Source organism: Geotrypetes seraphini, chromosome 3 (assembly GCF_902459505.1).
Source record: "Geotrypetes seraphini chromosome 3, aGeoSer1.1, whole genome shotgun sequence".
Lineage (NCBI taxonomy): Eukaryota > Metazoa > Chordata > Amphibia > Gymnophiona > Dermophiidae > Geotrypetes > Geotrypetes seraphini.
The window spans coordinates 109,868,217-109,894,847 of record NC_047086.1 but is presented as its reverse complement, the minus strand read 5'-3'; the positions used below and the strand labels follow the sequence as shown (position 1 = coordinate 109,894,847).

General features: G+C 42.6%; 1 protein-coding gene across 7 annotated transcripts in view; it reads right to left on the bottom strand.

The window, feature by feature from the left end:
* Window positions 1-26,631, bottom strand: part of FAM228B (family with sequence similarity 228 member B) — a 151,254-nt gene that overhangs the window by 106,768 nt on the left and 17,855 nt on the right. For 6 of the 7 annotated variants that reach the window (XM_033938744.1, XM_033938741.1, XM_033938748.1 and 3 more), the window contains exons 3-4: window positions 15,479-15,637; window positions 12,711-12,788 (exon numbers count right to left, since the gene is read on the bottom strand). In XM_033938744.1, coding sequence (XP_033794635.1) covers window positions 12,711-12,788; window positions 15,479-15,637 — 237 coding nt within the window. Of the gene's footprint in view, window positions 1-12,710; window positions 12,789-15,478; window positions 15,638-25,588; window positions 25,853-26,631 lie in introns of all 7 variants that reach the window. The other variant, XM_033938747.1, reaches the window with a different exon arrangement.

Genomic DNA, 26,631 nt, shown 5'->3' with positions numbered 1-26,631 from the left:
CTAGGTTAAGTGCTCTTCTGATGTCTCAATGCCAAAGTTGGCCAAAAACTCAATTCACTAATTTTTGGCTTCATCTTTGGGGTACAGAACAGCAAACCAATTGTGGTAAATTTACATTTGTTGGTTTTAAAATCATTGTAGTTCAGTTTTAAATTCACTGCCGTTCAGAAAATTATGACATCTTAGGACGGCTGTATATCTTTTATCCTCTGTGTTGTTTTCCTATATTTAATAAGAATGTTATTTGTAATTTTAAATATTATTTAATGGTTGTATTGTTTTTTAATTGCTCATTTTTAATGATCACTGTTGCTGTGTTTAGGTTTACTGCTGTGTATCTAGGAGTTCTATGACGATTAATTACCCACTGTTGATCTATATTTTATTCCACACTATATTATTCTTTCCTTTTATTTTAGCTATGATATATCTCTATGATTACCTTTATGTTTACATGACTTTCTCTATGTCTCTTGATAGCTATTTGTCCAAGGCTTTACTTTTGATATTTTTCCCTTTTATCAAAATGGTATGTATTATATATTATATATTTATATTATTTTATATACCTTTCACTTCTATTTTACATTTTTTTCCTTTTTACTCCTTTTTTCTTTTTTCTTTTCACACGTATATTTCATTTTTGGATCTCTTATGGTTTAATAGAGAGTTTCTCACCAGACATATTCAATTAAATATGAATATTAATTAAAATTATTTATTATATTACTTACTTAATTAGAATATATCTTTTCTTCCTTCTTTCCTTTTCATATCTTTTTGTCTACTTCCTATAATTCTATTCTTTAATGCACAAATTGGACCATCATAGTAATTAATTTATGGATACACCGCATTTTTCTAAAAATTATCCTTTTAAATATGTTGGTTTTAATATTGTATTTGTACCTATTAGGACCCCTGATGAAGGTTGTCCGAAACACGGACCGTATTGGGTCCCTTGCCTGGTAAAAGGATTTTAATCAAAGATTTACTTGTCACAATAAAGTCTGCCTGCATCGTGTACAAAGTCTGCAGTTTTGGTTTGTTTGCTCTTCATCTTTGGGGTGCCATAGATTTGTAACAAATGTATGTAATGACTTCTTGCTTGGTACACCTGCTCAACTATTGATTACTATTCATCTATGAGAATTTCAAGGCCTGCTTTCATTTATATGCAAAGAAATTGCAAGTCAAACAGAGCAGCAAAAATATTATTAACAAATTGTACCCATCTTTGAAGCCTTGTATTTCAGTTTTGACACTATCAATCACTTTGGTTCAAAAATCACTGGATAGAGCAACTTTTTCTCTACCAGATGTCACATTTTCAGGAGGGTGGTTTTTTGTACAGAGAAGAAAATTGCAATTGAATTCTGGTTAGTCAAAGCAGTGTAATTTGAACTATTTGAAAGTATTAATAGCATTTGTCCTTGGAAAATTCTTCCTATATTCAGGCTGAACTGCGGAAGAACAATACTTCATATATAATCTGCTGCTTATTATTTGTTTTAAAGCTTAATTGTGATGACATTGTATAATTATTGCAATGCTGAATCAAATCTGTAGAATAATTTATGAATAAAAGCAGTTGATTTTGTTTGCTGTTTTTGTTAGTATGTGTTTCATGTTACACTATTGTTATTGATATGAGTAATTTTTCTTGTGAATACCAGCCATGTTAGTAATGTAATCTTTTGCTTTTGTTTTCACATGTTTTATTTCCAGAGCTTGAAAAAGTGAGTTATTTTCTGAACATTTGGATAATAAGCAATGGATCCAGAAACTATTCATACAATCGATGCTTGCAACATTGGCAAAATCAATGAATCACAATGTCATTTAAAAGCCTACAGGGCAGAGAGGGCCTTAAAACTCATAAAAGATTTTAACACAAGTCATCAGAAATTATTGACTCAACGAACATCTCAAAGCTTCAATGAAAATTCAATTATCTGTCTCCATCATGAGGCAGTGTTTTTAATGCAATTTGATTTTTTTACAAAGGTCATGCTGCAATCCATTCTTCTGTTTTAACGTTTTATTGATTTTTTTCATATAACAAGTGTCATAAATTTTCATACAAATTATCTTTAACAATACACTTGATATCTCTATAATATAATTTATATAAAACATATTTTATATTATCTTTATTATGATTTTACACATCATATAAACTTTAATGATTTTATCAATTATTATTTAATTATGAATCCTCTTCCCTCCCTTTATTTTGTTAGTTTCACATAAAAATAACATCTACTATGCTAAGTTATTTATTATTTATGATAAAGAGAATAAAAACCTTACCCCCGTCCCACCCTCCCTCCTTTAACCATTATCTTATTATGGGAAAAATTAAATCAATCATTACAAAAATCTGCAATCCATTCTTGAAACCTAATCATCAGGTTAGAAAGAGTCTGAAGCTTATCAGTGACAGTGTTACAGAGCAATTAAAGACTCTGACAAAAAATCAGTTCACACCTGGTCAAAAGTTGTGCATAACTTGTCGAAAAGAGATAAACACCAGAATGACTGCTCAAGCTTCATTATCTGATTCATCATCTGATGAAGAACCAATTGCAAAAATTGAAAAAGTTAATACAGTCAAACCTCGGTTTGCAAGTAACGCAGTTTGTGTTTTGCAAGACGAACAAAACATTTTTGCAAATTGTGAATCTCAGAGAGAGGCAGGAGCCAGAAGGCCTTGAGCATGTGCAGATGCTCAAGGCCCAGTCCGGGAAGAGGAAGGATCTTCGGGCACCAGCACCTCCTGTGGGTTGGTGCTATGTGTCGGTGCCAGATTGGGGATAAGCCTTCAATTTGGGCAGGGGATGCCGGTTCGCGGGCAGTGGGGGCAATGCTGGTTCGGGGGGGATGTGGAAGTGTACTAGTGGCCTCGGGGGTGGGGGGGTCTTTTGGGGATGTGGTGAGGTGGGGTAGAGCAGCGCCGGTGGCTGGGGGGAGGGGCCGCCGTGGGAGCGGACTGCTGGGCGCAATGGACCACTGGTCTGACCCAGCAGCAGCAATTCTTATGTTCTTATATTGATGTTGTGGAGTTTTTTCATTCCAGTGATTATACAGGCTTCTTTTGGGTACCTTGTGGCCCGGGAACCACTGTATTGAGTTTTGTTTTTCTCCACAATTTATTTATTATTTTTTATTATTTGAGTTTTTGTTTGAACGTCTGTGGCAATCCTTCCAATATTTACCAGTAGTGAGTTTTCCATATACTGTGTGATTTTGCCTAGAGCTTTACCACTACAATCCCCCTTTTTTCCAGTTTTGTCTTGTATCAATAGTTTAAAAACAACTTTAAGATTTTTTAGATCCATTTTCAATGTTACATCCTTTTCAACATGACTTTTGTCCATATTATAGCACTCGGACATTATTACTCTCGCTTATCACTCAGATTAAAAAAATATGAAGTAAAAAGCATTTTGTGGTTCTTTTACAATTTGATATTTTAGGTACAGGTGAATCTCTTTTTACATATGCAGATATTTTTATACTACAAATTAGTCCAGATTTAAATTAGTCCAGATTAAATTAGTCCAGATTAGCGCTAAACCCTGCGCTAGCATTTTTAGCGCACGCAGATTAGCGCGCGCTAACCCCGCGCTACACAGCTAGAACTAATGCCAGCTCAATGCTGGTGTTAGCGTCTAGCACGCGTGGCATTGTAGCGCACGCTATTCTGCGCGTTAAAGTCCTAACGCAGCTTAGTAAAAGGAGCCCTAAATTGTTGTGCTTAGGTCCTGATTGTCCAATACTTCCTAATAATATAGTTTTAGACTCTGGAGAAGCTTTGTCTATTGAAAAATCATCACGCATATTGGGTATTACATTAGTTCCTATGAGCATCAAGACCAGCGCAGAGCATTCAGCGTGCCGGCCTGCACTAAAAACCGCTAATGTGGTTTTGTAAAAGGGTGTGTGTATTAGCTCAGTTGAACTATTGTAATTCAGTTTATTGTAGTATTAGTAAAAATAATTTAAAATGTCTACAACCGATACCAAATACTCCAGCTTGGCTGATTTTTAACAAAAATAAATTTGAACATGTCATGTCCCTCTTGAGATTACTACATTGGCATCCTATTCAGTCAAGAGTCAAGTTCAAATGTACCTATCTAGTTTTTAAAATATTTTATGGACAATTAGATGATTCAGTTGTACCACTATCTTTAAGTCTGCCACGACAAAGTGGCTATAGATCTTCTACTGCTTATAAGCTGTCTTTTCCATCGTTAAAGGTGTTCAGTCAAGGAGTCAAGTCTGTTCTTGCTTTTTTCTATTTACTACTTTATGGAATGAATTACCCATCAATCTGCAGTCATGCACTAACTATAAAATCTTTCAAAAAAAGATTAAAGGCTTGTTTTCTGCTATTTCAGATTAGGGACTTTTTAAAATTAATATACTGTGCAAAGTCTTAATGTAAACCACATCAAGCCCTCTTTTGTAGGGATGATGCGATATATAAAATGGAGGATTAGATTAGAAAATCTGTTTTACTATTTGGAATCTAGCTAGGTACTTGGGACTTGAGTTGGCCACTGTTGGAAACAGGATACTGGGCTTGATGGACCTTTGGTCTGTCCCAGTATGGCAGATCTTATGTTCTGTCATTTTTGTACACAAGCAATTCATTTTATTCACTAAATTCAACTTTCCCTTCCCCACCAACAAATCAACAATATTACTACCTGAAAACAAGGGACTTTCTCTCTGTGCACACTGTTCAGTTTTTCTGTACTCATTCAGTGGGAATGTTTTGTTTTTTTCCATCACACAGAGATATCACATTAACATCTGCCACATCTTGACAAATTAGTGAGGTAGTCTATATAATATGATGCCTGTACAAAAATAAATCTATAAATTGGTAAAAGAAATAATGAACTTTCCATCATCCTTATGGAACACTGGACTTGTCTTAGAAGTGACAGATAAGCCTCTGATAAGAACACTGTAGACCAGGGGTGCCCACACTTTTTGGGCTTGCGAGCTACTTTTAAAATGACCATCAAAATGATCTACCAACAATAAAATTTAAAAAAACACAAAGCACAGTGTACGCAGAGAAAATGTTAATTATCATTTATATTCTGGGTTTTTTTTCAAAGAGATCAAAGCAGATGACTTTATGCAATGTCACTTCAGTAACAACCATACAAAAATAGACAAATATACCCCCTCCCTTTTTACTAAACCGCAATAGCGGTTTTAGTGCAGGGAACTGTGCTGAATGCCCTGCGCTGCTCTCGATACTCATAGGCTCCCTGCGCTAAAAAACACTATTGCGGTTTAGTAAAAGGGGGCCATAGTGCAAAATATAGACAGCAGATATAAATTCTCAAAATGGCCACATTTTGATCACTAAATTGAAAATAAAATCATTTTTCCTACCTTTGTTGTCTGGACATTATTCAAATCTTGTTGGTCCCAGGCTCTGGTTGTCTTCTGATAACTTGCTTGCCAGGGTCGCCTTCTTTCTTCTATCTTCTATCTCTGTCCTCCCCTTTCATTTCCCTCCCCTCCCCTGGAAGTCTGGCATCTTTCCTTTTTTTCATCTCCATCCACAGATCCACCTTTCTCAACTACCCTTTCATTGAGCATCTCTCCCTCCTTCCCCACCACCCCATGGTCCACCATCTCTCCCTTTCTTTTTCCAACTACCCTCCTATCCAGTATCTCTTTCCCCCCCTCCACACCATCCCTTGTGTCCAACTTCTCTCCTTTTCTGTTCCTTCCCTCCCTAAATCCACCATCTCTCACCCACTTCTCTGTTTTTAGACCCATTATTTCTTCCCCCCCCAAAGTCCGGCATATTCACATCTCTTTGAACCCCCCCTTCCCTCCCTCCCTCTGTGTATTTCTACAGCAGGGCCCTGAAGGCTTGCACCCCACCCCTTGAAGGCCTGCCTGTCCTCCTGAAGGTCTGCACCCCCCTGAAGGCATGCTCCTACCCCCCCCACCCCCCGGAAGACCTGCATGTTCCTCCCTGCCCTCCCACATCCTTTGACCTAATTCCTGCAGGGAGCAGCCTGCATTGAGGATCGCTGGTACTTTAGCAATCCTTGTAGGTTGCCATAGGCCTCAGAAGCTGTCTTCCCTCTGCCCCAATCCTGCCTCTGACTCAGAGGAGGGGCAGGACCACGGCAGAGGGAAGACAGCTCCTGAGGCCAATGGCAACCTGCAAGAATTGCTAAAAGTACCGGGAGGCCAGGGAGAAAGCCGGATGTCACCCAGCAGCAGCTGCTCGCCCGATGGCTACAGCAAGATGTTGTAGACCAACGGGGCCAAGCCCAAACTCTCCGTGGAGAGCAACGAGGGCAAGCTGCCCTGCGCTGACTACATTAACGTGTCCCCGGCCAGCGGCTCCATGACCAGCACCCCTCCCGATTGCTACCTAAACCCAACTCCCTTCCCCGCTTCTTCAAGCATGTCCACTGCCAAAAGGACGAGAGCGCGTTACGCCCCTCTGCTGCCTGCTCTGCGCCAAGGACTCCTCTTCCTCCTCCACCAGCAGCGCCAGCCTGGGGGGCCTGGAGAGTAGCGGGGACTGAATGAACTGACTTTTGATTGGCCGGCGTTCTTCAAGAGGCGGGCCAGTCAGGAGATGGAAAAAAAAACCAGAAGGGAAGGGAACCCGGCTCTGCGATCGACTGAGGATGCCTGAGTAATCGACCAGTCGATCGTGTTCAATGCATTGGGCACCCCTGCTGTAGACAATTTAGACATAAATTCAAAGATTTGTATTTCTCAGTTCTTTAAGTCCATAATAAAGGCTCCTTTTTTTCAAACTGCAGTAGAGGATTTTACCGTGGGCCAGTGAGGTAAATGCTCCAACACTTAATTCCTACGAGCATCAGAGCATTTACCTCAATGGCCTGCAGTAAAACCTTCCACCGCGGTTTGAAAAAGGGGGTGGGTGTGGCCAAAGAGTTCATATGGTGGTGATTGCCGCTTACTGTAATGTGAACAGAGCTGGATTTTAGAAAATGAACGCCCACCTGAATAAGACTGATTGAACTGTACATGTTAAGTTTGATACAAGACTATCAATTATCAGAAAGAAATGATGTTGTCCCAGTATTTCTACCGGAAATGGTTTTCAAGGGTGATGATGCAGAGGAACTGAAAGAAATCTCAGTAAATCTGGAAGATGTACTGAGCAAAATCGACAAGTTAAAAAGTAATAAATCGCCAGGACCGAATGGCATACATCCCAGGGTATTAAAAGAACTCAAAAATGAAATTGCTGACCTGATGTTAGTGATCTGTAATCTGTCGCTAAATTTGTCTGTAGTACCTGAAGATTGGAGGGTGGCCAATGTTATGCCGATTTTTAAAAAGGGCTCCAGGGAAGATCCAGGAAATTACAGACCGGTAAGCCTCCCTTCAGTGCCAGGCAAAATGGTAGAAACGATTATAAAAAATAAAATTGTGGAACACGTAGACAAGCATGATTGAATGAGATAGAGTCAGCATGGGTTCAGCCGAGGGAGATCTTGCTTCACAAATTTGCTTGACTTTTTTGAAGGTGTGAATAAACATGTGGATAAAGGATATAGTATATCTAGATTTTTAGAAAGCTTTTAATAAAGATCCTCATGAGAGGCTCCTGAGAAAATTAAAGTGTCATGGGATAGGTGACAAAGTTCAGTTGTGGATTAGAAATTGGTTATCGGATAGAAAACAGAGGGTAAGGTTAAATGATCATTTATCTCAATGGAGGAAACAGTGGAGTACCGCAGGGATCTGTACTGGGACCGGTGCTATTTAACTTATTTATAAATGATCTGGAAATTGGAATGAGTGAGGTGATTAAATTTGCAGATGACACTAAACTGTTCAAAGTTGTTAAAACATATGCGGATTGTGAAAAATTGCAGGCGGACCTTAGGAAATTGGAAGAATGGGTGTCCAAATGAAAGATGAAATTTAATGTGGAGAAATGCAAAGTGATGCACATTGGGAAGAATAACCTGAATCACAGTTACCGGATGCTAGAGTCCACCTTGGGGATTAATGCCCAAAAAAATGTCCTGGGTGTTAACATAGACAAAACAATGAAATCTTCCACCCAATGTGCGGCGGTGGCCAAAAAAGCAAATAGGATGCTGGGAATTATTAAAAAAGGGATGGTTAACAAGACTAAGAATGTTATAATGACCCTGTATCGCTCCATGGTGTGACTTCATCTAGAGTATTGCATTCAATTGTTCTCCTTATCTCGAGAAAGATATAGTGGCACTAGAAAAGAAGAGCGACCAAGATGGTAAAGGGGATGGAACTCCTCTCATATGAGGAAAGACTAAAACGGTTAAGGCTCTTCAGCTTGGAAAAGAGACGACTTAGGGGAGATATGATTGAAGTCTACAAAATCCTGAGTGGAGTAGAACGGGTAGAAGTGGATCGATTTTTCACTCCATCAAAAATTACAACACTCGATGAAGTTACAGGGAAATACTTTTAAAACCAATTGGAGGAAATTTTTTTTCATTCAGAGAATAGTTAAGCTCTGGAACGCATTGCCAGAGGATGTGGTAAGAGTGGATAGCGTCGCTGATTTTAAGAAAGGTTTAGACAAGTTCCTGGAGGAAAAGTCCATTGTTATTGAGAAAGGCATGGGGGAAGCCACTGCTTGCCCTGTATCGGTAGCATGGAATATTGCTACACCTTGGGTTTTGGCCAAGTACTAGTGACCTGGATTGGCCATCGTGAGAACGAGCTACTGGGCTTGATGGACCATTGGTCTGACCCAGTAAGGCTATTCTTATGTTCTTATGGTAGTCAGGTTCCTGTTATACCACTGATTGGTTTGTTTCTGCCACAAAGATATTTTAAATTGCAATATTGCTTCCAGCCTCATAGATGCTGCTAAACAAAGAAAGATCTAAATATATTTAAGGTATCCCAGTGAGCTAATTTAGCCCTTGAAGTAGGCAAAAAAAATGCAGAAACAGAAATGTAGAACTGCCAGTAGTGTCTGTTTGATGGTGTCGGGTTTTGGTTGGGTGGAAGCACACAGCGTGTTGAAATTTAAGAGAAATTATTTTTGAAGACAGAATGAACTGATGAAACGGCTTCACTTAAATGAACATTTTTTTATCTGCAATAAAAAACTAAAACCATTTTTTGGAATGCCCTTCTTCTGCCTTATGGCTGCAGGCTCTTCCTTTTTTGGAGTGCGTCCTCCAGCGAGCTGTGCCCTGGTCTTATGGGTTTCTGCTCTTGGGGGATCAGCGTGAGTTGATAGAGGGGGGGCTTACACTTCCCCAATGCAGGGTTCTCTACATGGCTGTCTTGGTGGTAAAAAAGCTCCTGTTGCGGCATTGGGTGGAAGACTCAGTGGCATCCTTCCCACAATGGCTGGCTCGATTGGCTGAGGTGGGGAGATATGAGCTTCAATGTATCCCTAAGTCTGGGACTTTGGCCCACCGCTGCTATCGACCTTTGTGGCAGAGAGCGTTGAGGATTTGTTCCAGCTTGGAGACAGTGGGCACGGAATCACTACCTTGATTTTTCTTTTTGAAGGGGCTGATGCTTTCTTTCAGTTTGTTTTTGTTATTGTTTTTTGCTTTGCTTTTCATCGGATAGCTGCACTTGTGTGGGTGAGGGGGTGAGTATCGGGGGGTTTGGATGTCTAGAGGTGTGCTTGTTGTGATTTGAGGTGTGGGTTTGGGATTTGTGTGTGTTTGTCTGGCAGGGTTTGCTATTTCAAAATGTCAATTGTGATGGGCATCCACCCATGGGGTTTTTTGTATTGAGCAGCATTTATTGTCATAGTCTCCCGTGCTATTTTCTGACTGCTCTGTTTTATGTTTCTGATTATTCTGCTCCTGTTGTTTGTTCCTTTGCAGTTGTTAATAAAGATAATTAGGAAAAAAACAACAAAAAAACTAAAATCTATACAAGAAGGAAATTATTAAAGTTTATGTGAATTGAGCTAGGATCATATGGGCTCTTGTTTATGACCAAAGATAAAAGGCTGATGACCTATACCACATTAGTATAATATCTCTCCTACAATTTAAAAAAATATATATACAGTGGTACCTTGGATTACGAGCATAATCCGTTCCAGGAGCATGCTCGTAATCCAAAATGCTCGTATATCAAAGCAAGTTTCCCCATAGGAAGTAAGGGAAACTTGCTTTGATATGTTCCCACCCCAAACCTTCCCCCCCCCCGAGGCCAGCAGCGCTGCTCCCCCCCACAAGAACCGGCATTGCTCCCCCCGAAGGCCCCCTCCCCCGCAAACGGGCACCCTCCCCCCCGCGATCCGGCACCCCCCCCGCCATCGGACACCCCCCCGCCGCCACCTGAGATCCCCCAACCCACCCGAACCCTCTTCTTACTTCCAGTGTAGCCTCCGCATCGGCATCGCCGGCATCAGCATGTCCTGTGCCCAAAAATCTGCTTCCTGTGCCGGGCCTTGAGCATGCGCGCATGCTCAAGGCCCGGCACAGGAAGCAGATTTTCGGGCACAGAACATACTGGTGCCGATACGGAGGCTACACTGGAAGTAAGAAGAGGGTTCGGGTGGGTTGGGGGATCTCAGGTGGCGGCAGGGGGGTGCCCGATGGTGGGGGGGGGGGTGCCGGATTGCGGGGGGGGGGGGCGCTCGTACAGCGAGGCAAGCTCAGTTTACAAGGCACCAAATTTGCGAATGTTTTGCTCGTCTTGCAAAACACTCGCAAACCGGTGCACTCGTAAACCAAGGTACCACTGTATATATATATATATATATATATATTAGTCTTTAAGCCCGTTACATTAACGGGTGCTAGAACATATGTGTGTGTGTCTGTCTTTATTTCTTTCTCTCTCTCTCCTTAGCCGCTTTTTTTCTTTCTGCCTTTCTTTTTCCTTGGCTGTCCATCACCACCCCTTGCCTGCTCCCCCTGTCCATTTTCCCTTCCTTTTACCTCCCCTGTGTCCACCACCACCCCTTCACTTCTCTACTTATGCAGCAGCAGCCCTTCTCCCTTTGTTTTACCTCCCCCCTGTCCAGCAGCACCTCTTTCCTTCTCCCCCTGTCCAACATTAGTCCTCCGTTCCTTTTCTTCAACCCCCTGTCCATCAGCATCTCTTTCGTTCTCCCCCTGTGCAACAGGTGCTAGAGTAGACGACTGTTTTTTTTTTCCTTTCTCTCTCTGTGCTTGGATGCTGTCTGTCTGTCTGTCATTCTTTCTGTCTGTGTCTCTGTCTTGCGCCATGCCTGCCTATCTCTCTGTGGCCCCCTTCTCTTCCCCGGCATGATTGATGTGTGCCCCCAGAACACCCTTCCCCCCAAAGCAGCCCCGTTTCCCAATGCCCCTGCCCCCTTTTGTGCCATGCCTGCCTGCTCCGTGGCCCCTTTCTGTTTCCCCCCTATGATTGCTGTCTGGCCCAGGAAACCCCTCACCCCAAAGTAGCCCCCTTTCCCTCTCCCCTTGTTGAGCCATGCCTGCCTGTTCTGTGATCCCCTGCCCATGACTGCTATGTGCCCCCAGCACACCCCTACCCCCAAAGCAGCCCCTTTCCCTCTTCCCCTGCTTGCCTGCCATGCCTGCCTGCTCCCTGTGCATCAGCATCAGCATTTCCCTCCCCCTCACCTGTTCCTTCGTAGCAGCATGGAGATAAAATGGCTCCCTTAGTTCTTTGCTGGATTTTTTTTTAAGTTTAAAGATGCCTACGCGGCTCCTCTCACGATCCTGCCTGCGTCGGAAGCCTTCTCTGACACAGGCCGGGATCGTGAGAGGAGCCACGGCGGCAGTTTTAAACTTAAAAAAAAAAATGCAGCGAACTAAGGGAGCCGTTTTCAAAGCCGCCGCCGCGGCTCCTCTCATGAGCTGCACTTATATTATGTCGGAAGATGAGAGAGGAGCCGCGGCGACGGCGGCAGATTTCAAATTAAAATAATTTATGCGGCCAGCCAGCTCCCTCGAAACCCTCCCCCCCTTTCCCTTCCCGCGGTCCGTCTGGCTGCGTTGTTCTCTCTTTCATTCTCAAACCGTCCGTGCCAGCTGAAGTGGGAGTGGGGGGGACTCAGCACCGGCTGGGCGACTCGAGCCGCCGGCCCCCAGGAGCTCGAGGCCGACGGCGGACATGGCTTGCGTTGCCAAGTTTGGTGACGTACAACCCGCGCATGCGCACTAAAAAAAACCCGACAGATCAGGGAACACGTTTTTTTTAGTGCGCATGCGCGGCCTAGCATTTTATTATATTAGATATATATTGAGCACAAAGTTGTAGGATTTTTCAGAACCCCTTGTACTGGAAATTTATGTAAAAACTGGTGCTCAATTATGATCCTATTGGTTGTTACATGTGATGCTTTTTCCCCCAACCCCTGATGTACTCTGATATCTACTGAGCAGAGCAAGACCACAAATCCCACAGAGGCAGATGCTCAAAAGAAACAAGATGGGAAGTGATATCTCCCTATGGCACTCAGTTCATGTCCTTCGAAAAAGTAATCACTTGCTGTCTGGCATCCAAAAGATTGTAAAATACTGCTGTCATATTTTTACATCTACTATCTGTTCCTCTAATTAATTTTATTTGTTCTTTGTTGCATCTTACAAAAGCCAACTAAAGCTGTACACAGATCCCAAAAGAAGCCTCACTGGAACTTGAAGTAGATGCTTCCAGAAAAACAGTACAATCCCTAACGAAACAGAGAGAATCCTTCAATGCTTCCTTACCTTCACAAAGTAATTCTCTGTGTCCAATACCATCTGGGATGCTCGATTAAATTCTTTCCTTTCTTTATTCTCTAGTTCCTAAGAAAAAGTAAAAAATTTTAAACATGGACACAAGAATGGAAGAAAAATGTTTATTAATTATTTTAAACTATAAGATACTTTTATCATCTTTATAAATGTGTATTTCATAACAACAATAATAGAAAACCCTAAATTGGATCAAAGCCAATAAAATCCAAAAAATGAAAATAAGAGGAATTGGCTAAATCACCTAATCCCTGGAGAAAAGTGTGTTCACAAGGTGTGTATTTAGGCATTGCTTGTATATGTTGCCCACAATATATTCCCCTTTTCCCTGGTGAGAAGAGGTCTTTTCAGATTTGGGAGGTGGCATATCATAGTTTTCACTGTTAAACATTTATGGACTATATGATGTATGAGGCAATTCTCAATTAGACTGTTGTCTGGTGCTAGTCACCTTTTGAGATCTTGCCTGAGCCAAAGATTCAGGTCCGCTTACGCATGTAGGGCTCATACTGATGTCCATTGTTTAAATTTACTTATTTAAAGATTTGTCCTATCTTTCTAGACCCCTTTTCTCCAGGGATTAGGTGATTTAGCCAATTCCTCTTATTTTCATTATTTCATAACAAGTCATGTTACTAATGCTTTCATACTCACTGCTCATGGGCTATATGCTCAGGCATAAACTTTCAGCTTTCACTATTTGCCACTCAAGTAATTTACCCCCCCCCCCCCTTTTATGAAGCTGAATTAGGCTTTTTTATCGCCAGCCATGGCGATATTAGCTCCTAATACCACTGTGGCAGGTGATAGAAAAGCCTATTGTTGCTTCTAAAAAGGGGGAATTAAAGTATTGCTATCCTCATCCTTATCAGAGTTGTGAAAATGCATCATGATAGGTCTCTAAGCCACTGGTACACAAAACTATCCAGTAGAACCCACTATCAGGTTTTCAGGATATCCACAGTGTGACATTGGGACTCATTTTCAAAGCATTTAGACACCAAAGGTTCCTATGGTATTTTGTGAACATAAGAATAGCCATACTGGGTCAGACAAATGGTGCATCTACCCCAGTATCCAGTTTCCACAGTGGCCAATCCAGATCACAAGTACCTAGCAAAAATCCATATAGCAGCAACATTCCATACTACTCATTCTAGGGCAAGCAGTGGCTTCCCCTAGGTCTGTCTCAAAAGCAGATTATGATATGGTTACCAGATGTCCAGGAAAAACTGGACATGTCCTCTTTTTATAGGACTGTCTGGGCTCCCAGGCAGACTTTCCAAAACCCGGGGCATGTTAAAGACACTGCATTAAAAGGATAAGTAATGATATTGACAGGAGTTGCCATTCAACAAATAACATATAACTGGAAAGATTGTACAAGGTTGAATTATTGTTTCTGGTGGAATTCAGTACGTCATGTGTTTAAAATGGAAAGAGCGTTGGCAGTTCAAAAAGGTTACTATAATAAATTTAAGGATGTGTGGGGGCCATTTTTAAATTATTCTAATGAATAATTTACACTTTTCCCAATTTTAATTCTTACATGTGGATCGGGGGGGTTGGATTTCTATTAATAATATATATGAATGATAAGATATTATATTCATGTGGTATATTTTTTGTTGTATATGGAAGTGGGAGGGGGTGGGGGGTTATATCTTTTTGTTGTACGATATGGTAGATTTTCAAGTGATATTGTATTCTAATTGTTTGATATTTACTGTACACTTGTGAATTATAAAATGAATAAAGAATTAAAAAAAAAAAAAGGATAAGTAAAAAAGAAACCTTTACTGTTGTATAGTCTTTATTTATTTTCTAAAGTATGATAGAAAGTCAACAGTAATTAAAAATACAATACAGTATCAGGAGGCTATGAATGCCATCCTGTGATTGAACACAGAATAGTGAGGTGTTTATCCGTTGTGACAGACTTAAAGATCTCAATCTGTATACTTTGGAGGAAAGGCGGGAGAGGGGAGATATGATAGAGACTCTGCAATGAGAGGGCATAGGACGACATTAAGAGGTGATAGGCTTCGGAGTAATCTAAGGAAATACTTTTTTACAGAAAGGGTGGTAGATGCATGGAACAGTCCCCCAGAAGAAGTGGTGGAGACAACGACTGTGTCTGAATTCAAAAGGGCCTGGGTTAAGCACGTGGGGAGAGAAAGAGATAATGGTTACTGCAGATGGCCAGACTAGATGGGCATTTGGCCTTTATCTGCCATCATGTTTCTAATTCATTAGTGCATGCTAAATCTGTTAGTGCGCCTTAGTAAAAGGACCCCTTTGATAAGTTGTACTCTTGAGGGACAGGGGAGAGCTTAGAGCAGCTATCACACTCATATCTACACACAACCAGAAATCAATAGGTCAACATTCTAATAGAGGAGTAGAGGAGTAATGGTTACTGCAGTGGTCTAAGAGCCAGACAACTGGGTTCAGTCCTCATGACAGCTCTGGGCAAGTCACTTAACCCTCCATTGCCCCAAGTACAAAAATAATTACCTGTATATAATATGTAAACTTGCTTTTATTTTATCACAGAAAGGCAGTATATCAAGTCCCATCCTCATTCCCTTTAATAATGTCATAGTGGCATCTTAAGGTTCTGGTGCCTCTCACATACCATTTTATTTTTGCTTCTGTATATTATCAAAACCACTTCATGCATTTACAAGGTTTCTTATATACAACTGAGGACATTAATGTTTTCTTTCAACGTATATCACCTCCAAAGCAGTTAATGGTTTATTGGCCAGCCACTCTTTGGAAGTTTTGCTTTTCAGGAAGGAAGCATACACACTCTTGAACAATGGATATGAGTAACTTGCTTTTCTAGGCACAGCTGATGAATGGGTTTTCCGGGCACTCTTCTTGGTGTAGTGACACTGAAACAGAACTTGTACTAATCAGTAAAATCATACTACTCATTCCTTCACTCAAAAATATTCCTTGCAAAAATATATCATCAAAATCAGAACAGAGGTATGGTACAACAGCTGCATGTCTAAAAGCAGAACATTCAGCAACATAAGAATAGTCCATTCAGATTCCTTAGTTACATCTGAATTTCCACAATATTGTTTTATGAGCTCTGACCCTTTTTCTATAAAAGCAGATTTCATAAACTTATAAAGAGGGTCATTTTCAAAATGATGCCCAAATCTGAGTTTGGACATTTTGCAGAAGATGCTCAAAATTCCAGTACCAAGCATGCCCATTTTCAAAACATCTATCTTGGGTTTTTTTTTAAATGGCCATTTTTCAGATGTGCATCTTTTGAATCATTTTTGAAAAACACACATCCAAAAGAAAAATGCACAAAACAAGCAATTGGGATATTGAGGGGGGCAGCATTCTTAGTAGACTGGCCACTCAGACATCCAGCAGAACAGTGGGGCACCTCAGGAAGCATTGCAGTGAACTTCACATAAAAGGTCCCAGGTACACATTTCACCATAACTCCCTTATACTGTATGGCAAGCCCTCCAAAACCCACCCCAAACCTACTGGACCCAATTTATACCTCCCCAATAGCCCTTATGCTTGCAAATGTGACCATTATGATGGCCCAGTATGATGGGTGGGTTTTGGTGGGCTCACACTTTCCACCACAATATGGGCCTGGGTCTCCTTCTCTGCAAGCCAATGCACTGACCAACAGGCTATTCCAGAGACCTGTTTGCTGCCTAACTTTAGGTGCCTCTTATAGAACTTGTCTCTTATTCTTGTTGAAACAGGTCTAGCCCCAAATGTCCAAACTGTGTCCTGGACATATTTTAAAATGCTCAATTATGGCAGAAAAATGTCCAAGTTTTAACCCCACCCTAGTCCCACCCACACCATGTTTCTACCATGCCCCCTTGAGATTTCGATGAACTGCAGAAAAGCAGCATAGAAATCCATCTAAAAAATACTCAGGTTTTGAAAATAGCAAATTTGGAAGGGTTTGGTTAAAAAAAAATACATCTGCTCCTTTAAGCTACTTTTTGGACATTTTTATTTTTTAAAAATGAACCTCAAAACACTCATATGTAAATCCAACAGGTATATGAAAAATAAATTAGGACCTTTATATCTATAATCACATTATAAGAAAATTCTATCTCTATACATTTTATATTGTCTATTGCTGTATTCAGAAAGATATAATCACTGGTCTCTAAAATTATTCCAATATTGAAAACATACAAAAAGAGAATATACCAAAATTTCAAGGAGTAGAACATAAAATCCAAAATAAAGCAATTGTGATGAGTTAGTTAAGGAAAGATTAGGTTTCTTACCTCTGCTAATCTTTCTTCTTGTAAATCTCCTCTGGAGGCTGAACTCATGGGTTATTGTATGTCTGATAGCTTCTGCTGCAGGGTTACCAAAAGTTGTTCCCTCCCCTTTGGGATACCTGCCCGGATGCTTCCTGTCAAGCCCAGTAGATCTATGACAACAGGAAACAGAAGAAAAGAAAAAGAGGACGCGGGAACTCCCGCTACCAGTCAATTCCGCTGAAGAAATTATTACACTAAAACTACGACCAAAAAAGGCCAACTGTAATCAAACATAGAATGCAAACATTATAAAACTGCAAAACATAGGAAATTTTATGGAACGCAGACACAGCTTGAAGATCAGAAGGGAACCCCATCAACCCTTAAACTTTACAAAGGGAAATATGCATGTAATTATCAGTGAAGCTGGTCAAAGATAGAAATTCAGCTTACTAGTTACTGAAGAGGCTACCTGCGAATCAGACAAAATAGATGGGTGGGAGTTCAGCCTCCAGAGGAGATTTACAAGAAGGAAGATTAGCAGAGGTAAGAAACCTAATCTTTCATTCTTGTACAATTCCTCTGGAGGCTGAACTCGTGGGACGTATCAAAGCAGTCCCAAATCTCAGGGGAAGCCCGATGAGCCCACCGCCAGAACAGACGAGCCAAAGGCTGCATCACTCTTAGCTGCCACATCAAGCCAGTAAAACCTGGAAAAAGTATGAAGTGACGCCCACGTGGCCGCCCGACAAATCTCCTCAGGTGAGACTGCATGAGAATCAGCCTACGAGGAAGCCATTCCTCCGGTAGAGGGAGCCTTCACCCCAAGGTGCCGCCGCTGCGGAAATGGCCGCAAGTATCCAACGTGAAATGGTAGCCTTGGAAGCAGGCCGACCCCGACGCATGGGGCCCGATGATCTGACAGATGGAAGTCGTTAGTGGCCTCTAGCTATCTCAAAATTAGACACCATACATCCAGAGACTACAAAACACGGTCCTGAGACTTGGAACCCAAAGGAACAAAGGCTGGCAAATGAACTTCCTGGTTGACGTGGAAAGTGGAACCACTTTCGGAAGAGAAGAAGGCACAGTCCTCAAAATCACTGCAGACTCCGTGATGCAAAGAAAAGGGACCTCTGCACGACAAAGCCTGGAGCTCTGACACTCGACATGCCGATGTGACCGCCCACCAGGAAGACAGTCTTAATGGTAATATCTTACAGAGAGATCCCATCCAGGGGTTCATAGGGCGGACAAGTCAGACAGCTTAGGACCAAATTCAGGTTCCACAACGAACAAGGCAGTCGCAAGGGAGGCCTTAGCCTCCCGGCCCCCTTCAAGAACCAAACAACATCCAGGTGAGAACGAAGAGGGACCTAAACAGAAGAGTCCCATAATTTGAACATGTAGAGAAGAGACTCCCAGACCCTTCCTGAGGCCAGCCTGCAGGAAGTCCAGAACATGAGCCACCGACGGTACCAAAGGGTCCACCTGAATCCCGCACACCAAGCCTGAAAACACCTCCAGGCTTTCGCGTAGGCCGATACAGTTGATTTCCGCTTGCTCTGCAGGAGCGTGGCGATAACTGTAGAGGAATAACCCCTGGCCTCCCAGGCTGCCTGCTCAACAGCCAGGCCATAAGACCAAAGCAGTCCGGATCTTGAAGTGTAATCGGCCCCTTGTGAGCAACCTCCGATGGCAAGGAAGATGCAGCCCCTCTCAGAGGACACCCTCACAACGTCTGCGTACCAAGGGAGCACCGGACACCTGTGAGAGGATACCCGGCGCAGCACTCGCCCTAACATAGGCCACGATTGAACCAGAGCATTGAGTCCTTTGCTGTCGACCTCCCGTCATTGGCTGAAAAATCTGCCTGCCTTCCTGTTCTGAGAAGACGCTATCAGATCGAAGGTAGGATGACCTCCAGCGGCGCACAATGGCCTTGAATGCCAGCCCAGACAGGGAAGATTTTCCCTGGTCCAGAGTCTAACGACTGAGAAAGTCTGCCTGAACGTTGTCTACACCAGTCACATGAGACATGGACAAAGCCAAGAGATGATACTCCGCCCAAGCAAAGAGCATCCGAGCCTCCAAGCCCAGCATAGGACTCCTCGATCCTCCTTGCCGGTTGACATAGGCAACAGCCATCGAATTGTCCGAGAACACATGGACAGCCTTCCAGTAGAGACTCCCTTGAAATCTCAGCAAAGCAAACCAGATTGCTAGCAGCTCTAGTCGATTTGGTTTGGCTTTGTTTGGTTTAGCTCCCAAATATATAATTGAGCTTTTCTCTTTTGCAACCAACAGACAGACATAAGAGAAACTCACATCTGAAATTTGTTTTTCTGCCTGTTAGAGGATGTAAACTTAAAAAACATCATCAAAATCTTTTTTCATATCAACATAAGAAGTGTTATAGGGTAAGGATTTAGAACAATTGCCTTTGCTTAATGACACTTATGGGGAATTTAGGAGACATCTAAAAACATATCTGTTTTCAAAGTATTTAGGCAGCTAATTCGTAAAAATTTTATTATGCACTATTTTGATCATTTTAAGTGTCTCTAATTATTAGCTTTTAACTTTTTTAGTTATATTCAACTTCTTTTATTGTTTTTCTTAACTATTGTAAACCGCATAGAACTTTACAGCCTTGCGGTATATAAACTGATTATTATTATTGATCAACCATCTGCTCTCCCTCGGCATCCAACGGCCTTGGAATGGGAAAGATATGCAAACTGCTCCCCATCTGGAGAGACTCGCATCCGTAGTCAGGGTCACCCAGTCCAAGACCCGCAGAGGGAGCCCATTGGTCAGAGTGACTGGGTTCAACCACCACATCATACTGCTGCGTGCCACTGCCAACTAAGGCAGCCTCACCCCCAGCGCATTTCTCAACGTCAGAAGGGATGACTGAAGAGGACAGAGGTGGGCTCTCACACATGGAATCACATCTATGTTCGCCACCATGAGACCCAACAACTGCAGATACTGCCAGGCCGTCGCTGCTGGGACCGCTAACATGTCCCGAATTGTATCCTGGGTTTTCTCGATTCTGGAAGAAATATCTGGTTCAGACCTGTGTGGAACCGGATTCCCAGGTACTCCAAGTCCTGGGTCGGCTCGAGGCGACTCTTCTTCAGATTGATCACCCATCCGAGACGTTCCATCAAAGACACCACTTGGCAAACCATCAAGCAGCCCTGCGCCGAGGGAACTCTCATCAGCCAATCGTTGAGGTACAGATGCACGAGCACACCCAGAGATCGCAGCTGGGCAGCTAATACCACCATGATTTTGGTAAATGATCTGGGCACCAATGCCAAACCGAAAGGGAGCGCTGCGAATGGGAAATGCCTCACAAGAACATGAAACCTCAAATCATCTGGGAATATCGGGATATAGAGAAATCCTTCCATGAGATCCATGGAAGCCATTTGGCCTTTATCTGCCATCATGTTTCTATGTTCTATAATGAATAAACCTAATAAAAAGCTCAACATGTATCAGCAAGATGCCTGCTTTAAGGGTAGTAGAAGAATCTCACTTCTAAATATGAATGAATCATAGGGTAGTATATTGTGCAGAATATGAAACCCTAAAGTAAGATAAGAAAGAAAACAAAAAAATTAAGTATTCATTAAAATGGGCAACTCACTCACAACAATTAATAGTATAAAGGCAGTGTAATCAAAGGAACAACAATTATGCATTGATTGGTACACAAATACTTTTGAATAGACCTCCCCCTCCCCCACCCCCCCCCCCCACCCCGGATGAAGCTACTAATAGTAAATCTATCAAACCAGAGTACAGACATAAGGTTGCAAACTCGACCTCAGTGGCCTAGCTAAGAACAAAAAGTATACAGCATTCCACTAAGATACTTGTAGTAAATAGCTATAGTATGATTATACAGAGGCCTCCTTTTACGAAACTGCGATAGCAGTTTATAGCGCGGGGAGCCGCGCTGTATGGCGTGCGCTCTCCCGACGCTCATTGAGTTCCTATGAGCATCGGGAGCAGTACGGGCCATTCAGCATGGCTCTCCGCGCTAGAAACTACTATCACAGTTTCGTAAAAGAGGGGGAGAGTTTCTCAAAGATACCCATAGAAATTAGCCATGTAATTAACAGGATAGAAAGGAGACAATAAATAAATACAAGCTGCAAGATTTGACTGGGCATGGTGCAAGAAAAAGTCAAGGGAATAGTCTATTCATTAAGAATCAAGTTAAATACAGACTGTAATCCATTTATTTTCATACTGCATCATCCTTTCCACCCTTTCAGCACTGCAGTTATTTTCTTAGTTCAGTATAAAGTTGAGTCCAGGTCTCCTGCAGATACCTACCAAGCTCTTACAAAGGACATTTTTACTGCCAGTACATTGTGCTGAGCAAGAATTATTTTATGTTTGATGATTGCTTTTTTTCTTCCAACTTGTGGCACTGCGATGGGAGCCATCTTGGCTCCCTTGATCATGTGTGTTTATGTATATCAGTTTGAAGATAAGTTTCTATATTCATCTGAATATTATCAACATGTTTTTATGTGGAAGCGCTACATTGATGATATTTTCTTGGTATAGTTAGATTCCATTACACTTTTTCAATCTTTTTTACATGGCTATAATGGTTGCAATGCCCACTTACAATTTACTACTCATACCAGTTTTATCAAAATGCCTTTTATAAACATCCTTGTCACCTTGGAAGGGTCTCATTTTACCACCATAATTTTCCGCAAGGAGACAGATTGTAATAATCGCTTGATGTACACCAGCTTTCATCCTAGATATTTGAGAAATTTACCAGTGGGACAGTTCTTACAGTTGAGACATTTATGCACCCACAGATATCTGCACTCTGCTCCTACAATGGATACAAACCCTACTCACCAACGGCCATTTCCCACAATACCTCAGCAAAATCATCATAACTCCAATCCTAAAAGACTCTAAGGGAGCAACAGACCAACCATCTAACTATAGACCTATAGCCTCAATTCCACTATACGTCAAACTAATGGAAGGCCTAGTAGCTAAAGCCCTAAACGCATACCTAGATCACCATAACTTACTCCACCCCACGCAATCTGGCTTCAGAACCAATTACAGCACGGAGACCCTACTAGGACACTCAATGACATCCTCTGCACTGGAAAAAAACTGATGATCTGCAGCCTTCTATCTAGTAGACCACGACATCCTCTTACAAACTCTAGATGCAATAGGAATTACAAGAAAAGTTCTAACATGGTTTAAAGGATTCCTACAATCCAGAACTTATAGAGTAAAAACAAACAAAGAAAAATCGGATCCCTGGTCCAACCCATGTGGAGTGCCACAAGGATCTCCCCTATCTCCCACACCCTTCAACCTATACATTGCCTCCCTAAGTTCCTACCTAGATAAACTAGGCATTACCTCCTACAGCTACGCAGATGACATCACCATACTCATCCCCTTTGACCAACTTGAACTATCCATGATAGGCACAATACACGAAACACATGAAACAGTAGCAACATGGATGAAAGAACACAAACTAAAACTTAACCCGGACAAAACAAACTTCATCCTCCTTGAAAACTGCAAAACCCCAACCTTGACAAACATAGAAATTAATTCGATCTCATATCCAATACTTCCCACGCTAAAACTCCTCGGAGTGCTGATAGATAGAAGTTGCACCATGCAACCACAAATCAACAAAATTATAAAAACATCATTCACCACTATGAGAAACCTTCAACAAGTCAGAAAATTCTTCGACAGAAAACAATTCCAACTGGTAGTTCAATCTCTAATCCTAGGCCTAATAGACTACTGCAACATTCTATATCTCCCCTGCCCAACAACAAAGATAAAACAACTCCAAACAGTACAAAACACAGCCCTAAGACTTATCTACTCTCTGAAAAAGTACGACCACATCACGGAGGCCTACCACGACTCACATTGGCTCCCAATTCAAGCCAGAATACAATTCAAATTCCTTTGCCTACTTTTCAAAGCCATAAACAGAAACAGTCCTTCCTACTGGAAAAATCGACTAAATCATTCCACCTCAATCAGACACAGGAGAACACACACAATATTCGCACACCTGCCAACCAAAAAGGTCAAACAAAAAAAATATATGACAACTTACTGGCCACCAGAGCAGCGACCCTGGACCGACAACTCGCCAATCTGCTGACTTCAACTACAGACTACATAATCTTCAAAAAAGAAACAAAAACCTTACTCTTCAAAAAACACATAAAACCAATTATAACTTTACCAACAAATTTCCAAACTCCACCGACACCTACACCCTACGCCTTAGCAAATTAGAAAACCTTACCATATAAGCTTATGTATTAAGATCATAACAATTCTTATGTAATCCGCCTTGAACCGCAAGGTAAAGGCGGAATAGAAGTCACTAATGTAATGTAATATCAATTCATTGAAAAAGCTCAAGACATGATAGAATGATTTGCCTCACGTGACTATCCTGCTAAGATTTGTATGCTCCACATGAAGTATTATTGCAATCTCAACAATCTGCACATGAACCAAACTTAACTTGTGTGTGCTGAAATGAATGACATTTCCCATTACAAGGATTATGGGCCTGTTTTACAAAGCCATATAGCACAGGCCATTGCGGTAACGGCCCCGAAGCCCATAGAGATTTAAAGGGCTTCAGGGCTGTTGCCACGCGGCTTTGTAAAACAGGCCCTTTAAGACAACTATGGCACATTTTGGGGGTTCACAGAAATTTGTGTTTTCATGCAGCCATAATTTGAGGGAGCATTAGAGAATGACACGGGGAGCGATCCCCGCAGCGAACCGCTGCGTGGCTGCGGTTTGGCTGCGGGTTATGGTGACCTCATTAGCAAATCGCCGCAGACGCGGGGACAAATCCTTTCACCGCCCGCAAAAACGGTGAATAGATTTGTCCCCGCAGGCCAATGTCCCCCCTTCTAGGAACCGCTATTTACCTGTGTTTCACCGTGCTCCTCATTTGTCAGATCAACCCTTCCTGCCAATAGAACCCGCCCCCCCCCCCCCCGACGATCGCCCTCAGCCCTTCATGCCGACAGAACCAGCCCTCCCCAACGATCGCGGCAGGAGGGTACCCATCCCCTCCTGCCTACCCCAACAGCCCCCCCGACGATCGCAGCAGGAGGATATCCAACCCCTCCTGCCAGCTCCCCAACAGCCCCCCTATGATCACTGGTAGGAGGGTGCCCAACCCCTCCTGCCGGCACCCCCAACGGCCCCCTATATCGCCAATAGGAGGGTGCCCAACCCCTCCTGCCGGACCCTCCCCCAACAAACCCCGCCATCCCGAAACACCACCCTTAGTCTTACTTTCCAAGTTGGACCGGACAGCTCCTCGCTCGTCTGGCCAGCAGGCCTGCCTCCGTCCAAATGAGGCGGGCCCGCCCCTCCCCTCCCCTGCCTAACCCACAGGATCCTAGGGCCTGATTGGCCCAAGCACCTAAGGCCCCTCCTATAGCGGGAGTGGCTTTAGGTGCCTAGACCAATCAGGCCCTAGGATCCTGTGGGATGGGCAGGGTAGGGGCGGGCCCGCCTCATTTGGACGGAGGCAAGCCTGCTGGCCATACGTGTGAGGAGCCGTCCGGTCCAACTTGGAAAGTAAGACTAAGGGGGTTCCGGGGTGGGAGGGTTCGTTGGGGGGGGTCCAGCAGGAGGGGTTGGGTACCCTCCTGCCGGCGATCTTAGGGGAGGCCATTGGGAGGACCGGCAGGAGGGGTTGGGTACCCTTCTGCTGCGATTGTCGGGAGGGCCGTTGGGGGGGGTCTACAGGAGGGGTTGGGTGCCCTCCTGCCGTGATCGCTGGGGGGAGGGGAGACTTGCAGCCGTAGCCGCGGTCACTATGCTAATCACGGCAGGGAGATCTTTGCCGCGATTAGGTACAGCGGCCGCGTCTACTTACCATGTAGGCTAACATTGTAAGCATTTAAAGTACATGTCGTGTTTGTTTTTGCATTGCTAGCCCCAGGGGTGGTGGAAGATTAGTGATTGAAAAACTGTATGAAAAATAACTATTTTAAATTTAGTGATCAAAATGTGTCAGTTTTGAGAATTTATATTAATTAATTTTTTCTCTGCGTGTTTTGTTTTTGTATAGTTATTAACTAATATTTAACTAAGTTTTAAAGTTTTAAAGAATGTTTCCTTTATACGTAAATAAAGAAAAGTATATAAAATCGTACCCGTTTGAGGCTTTTATGTATGCAGCGGTGACGGTGACGGGGCGGTGAATGGGGTTGCAGTGGCGGTGACGGGGCGGTGAATGGGGTGGCAGTGGCGGTGACGGGGCGGTGAAGGGAATGGCGGTGACGGGGCGGTGCAAAGGATGGTGAGACGGAGACGGGGACGGGGCGGTGACGGGGACCAATTTTTTCACCGTGTCATTCTCTAGGGAGCATCTCTCCAAATCACATTACATATCTGTTTGCTCACCTAACCCAGTGCTATCACAGGGTCATGCTCCATGCGGAAGATGCTCAGTGTGTGCTTATACTTTCTCTACTACTGTTATACACTTACCTGGTGCTTCTCTAACTTTAAGAGGGTCCACAGATTGCTCAACCTCGACAGCTGTGTACATATCATGTCCTTGTGAGAAGTTATGTATTGGCTGTACAGTAAGGACTATTCGTAGCCGGATCCAGGAACATTTGAGCAGGATCTGGAGAGAAATTGTGGAGGCTCCCCTTGTCAGCAGTGGTTGGACCATTCTCATGCTTTGATGAATCATAAGTTTGTGGTTTTGGAGTCTCATTCCCACGGGGAGGTGATATATCAAGAGCTCTGTGGAGGATTGAGCATGGTTTAAACTGGGAAGTGGAGTGGTGTGCTTTTCTTTGACATTTGTTGTTTTTCTTACTTTGCATTTTTGCCCTGCGGGCTTTACTGCTGACTTTTCATGACGTCACTACGACCTACATTTTTAACCTCATTTTGGTGCTGGTTTCACAGGGTGTCTTTTCACTAGGTAACATGTAGGAATTTCAAAAGATAAAGGTACCATCTGAATGGCCATGGTTTGTTAGGTTTTTTTTTTGTTGTTGAAAGCATTTTGTGATATTTTGATTTTTCTCACTTTTTCATGTTTGTTCATAGACAATCTGAAAGACTTTTTCACCTGGTTTCCTGAGGCAGCTATTATGAAACACAGCTTGTGTTGAAGCCGGGATTTACACTCTCATTGCCCTAAGATAAGTGTTTGGATTACCCAGTTTTCATTACTTTTAAGCAACATTAAGAGAAAATTAGTACATAAATTGTTATGTTATGATTGAAACTCGCAACTATACCATCGGTATAACTTTTGTGTACCAGATGGTCTGCTCCGGAACATTGTTTTATGAGCATATAATTTGATTCAATACGTACTTCAATTTTGGTTTCAAAATATTAATGTTGAATGCTCTGTATATTGGGGTTTGTTTGTTTTTTTTTTACAGTAAAGTAATAAAGATAAGGCTAATTGCTCATTGGGGCGGGGTAGGCGGGAGGGCAGAGAACTAGGAAGCAGACCCTTACCCTTTCTCCCTAGGCACACCAATGTCTGCTGCTTTCCAGGACCA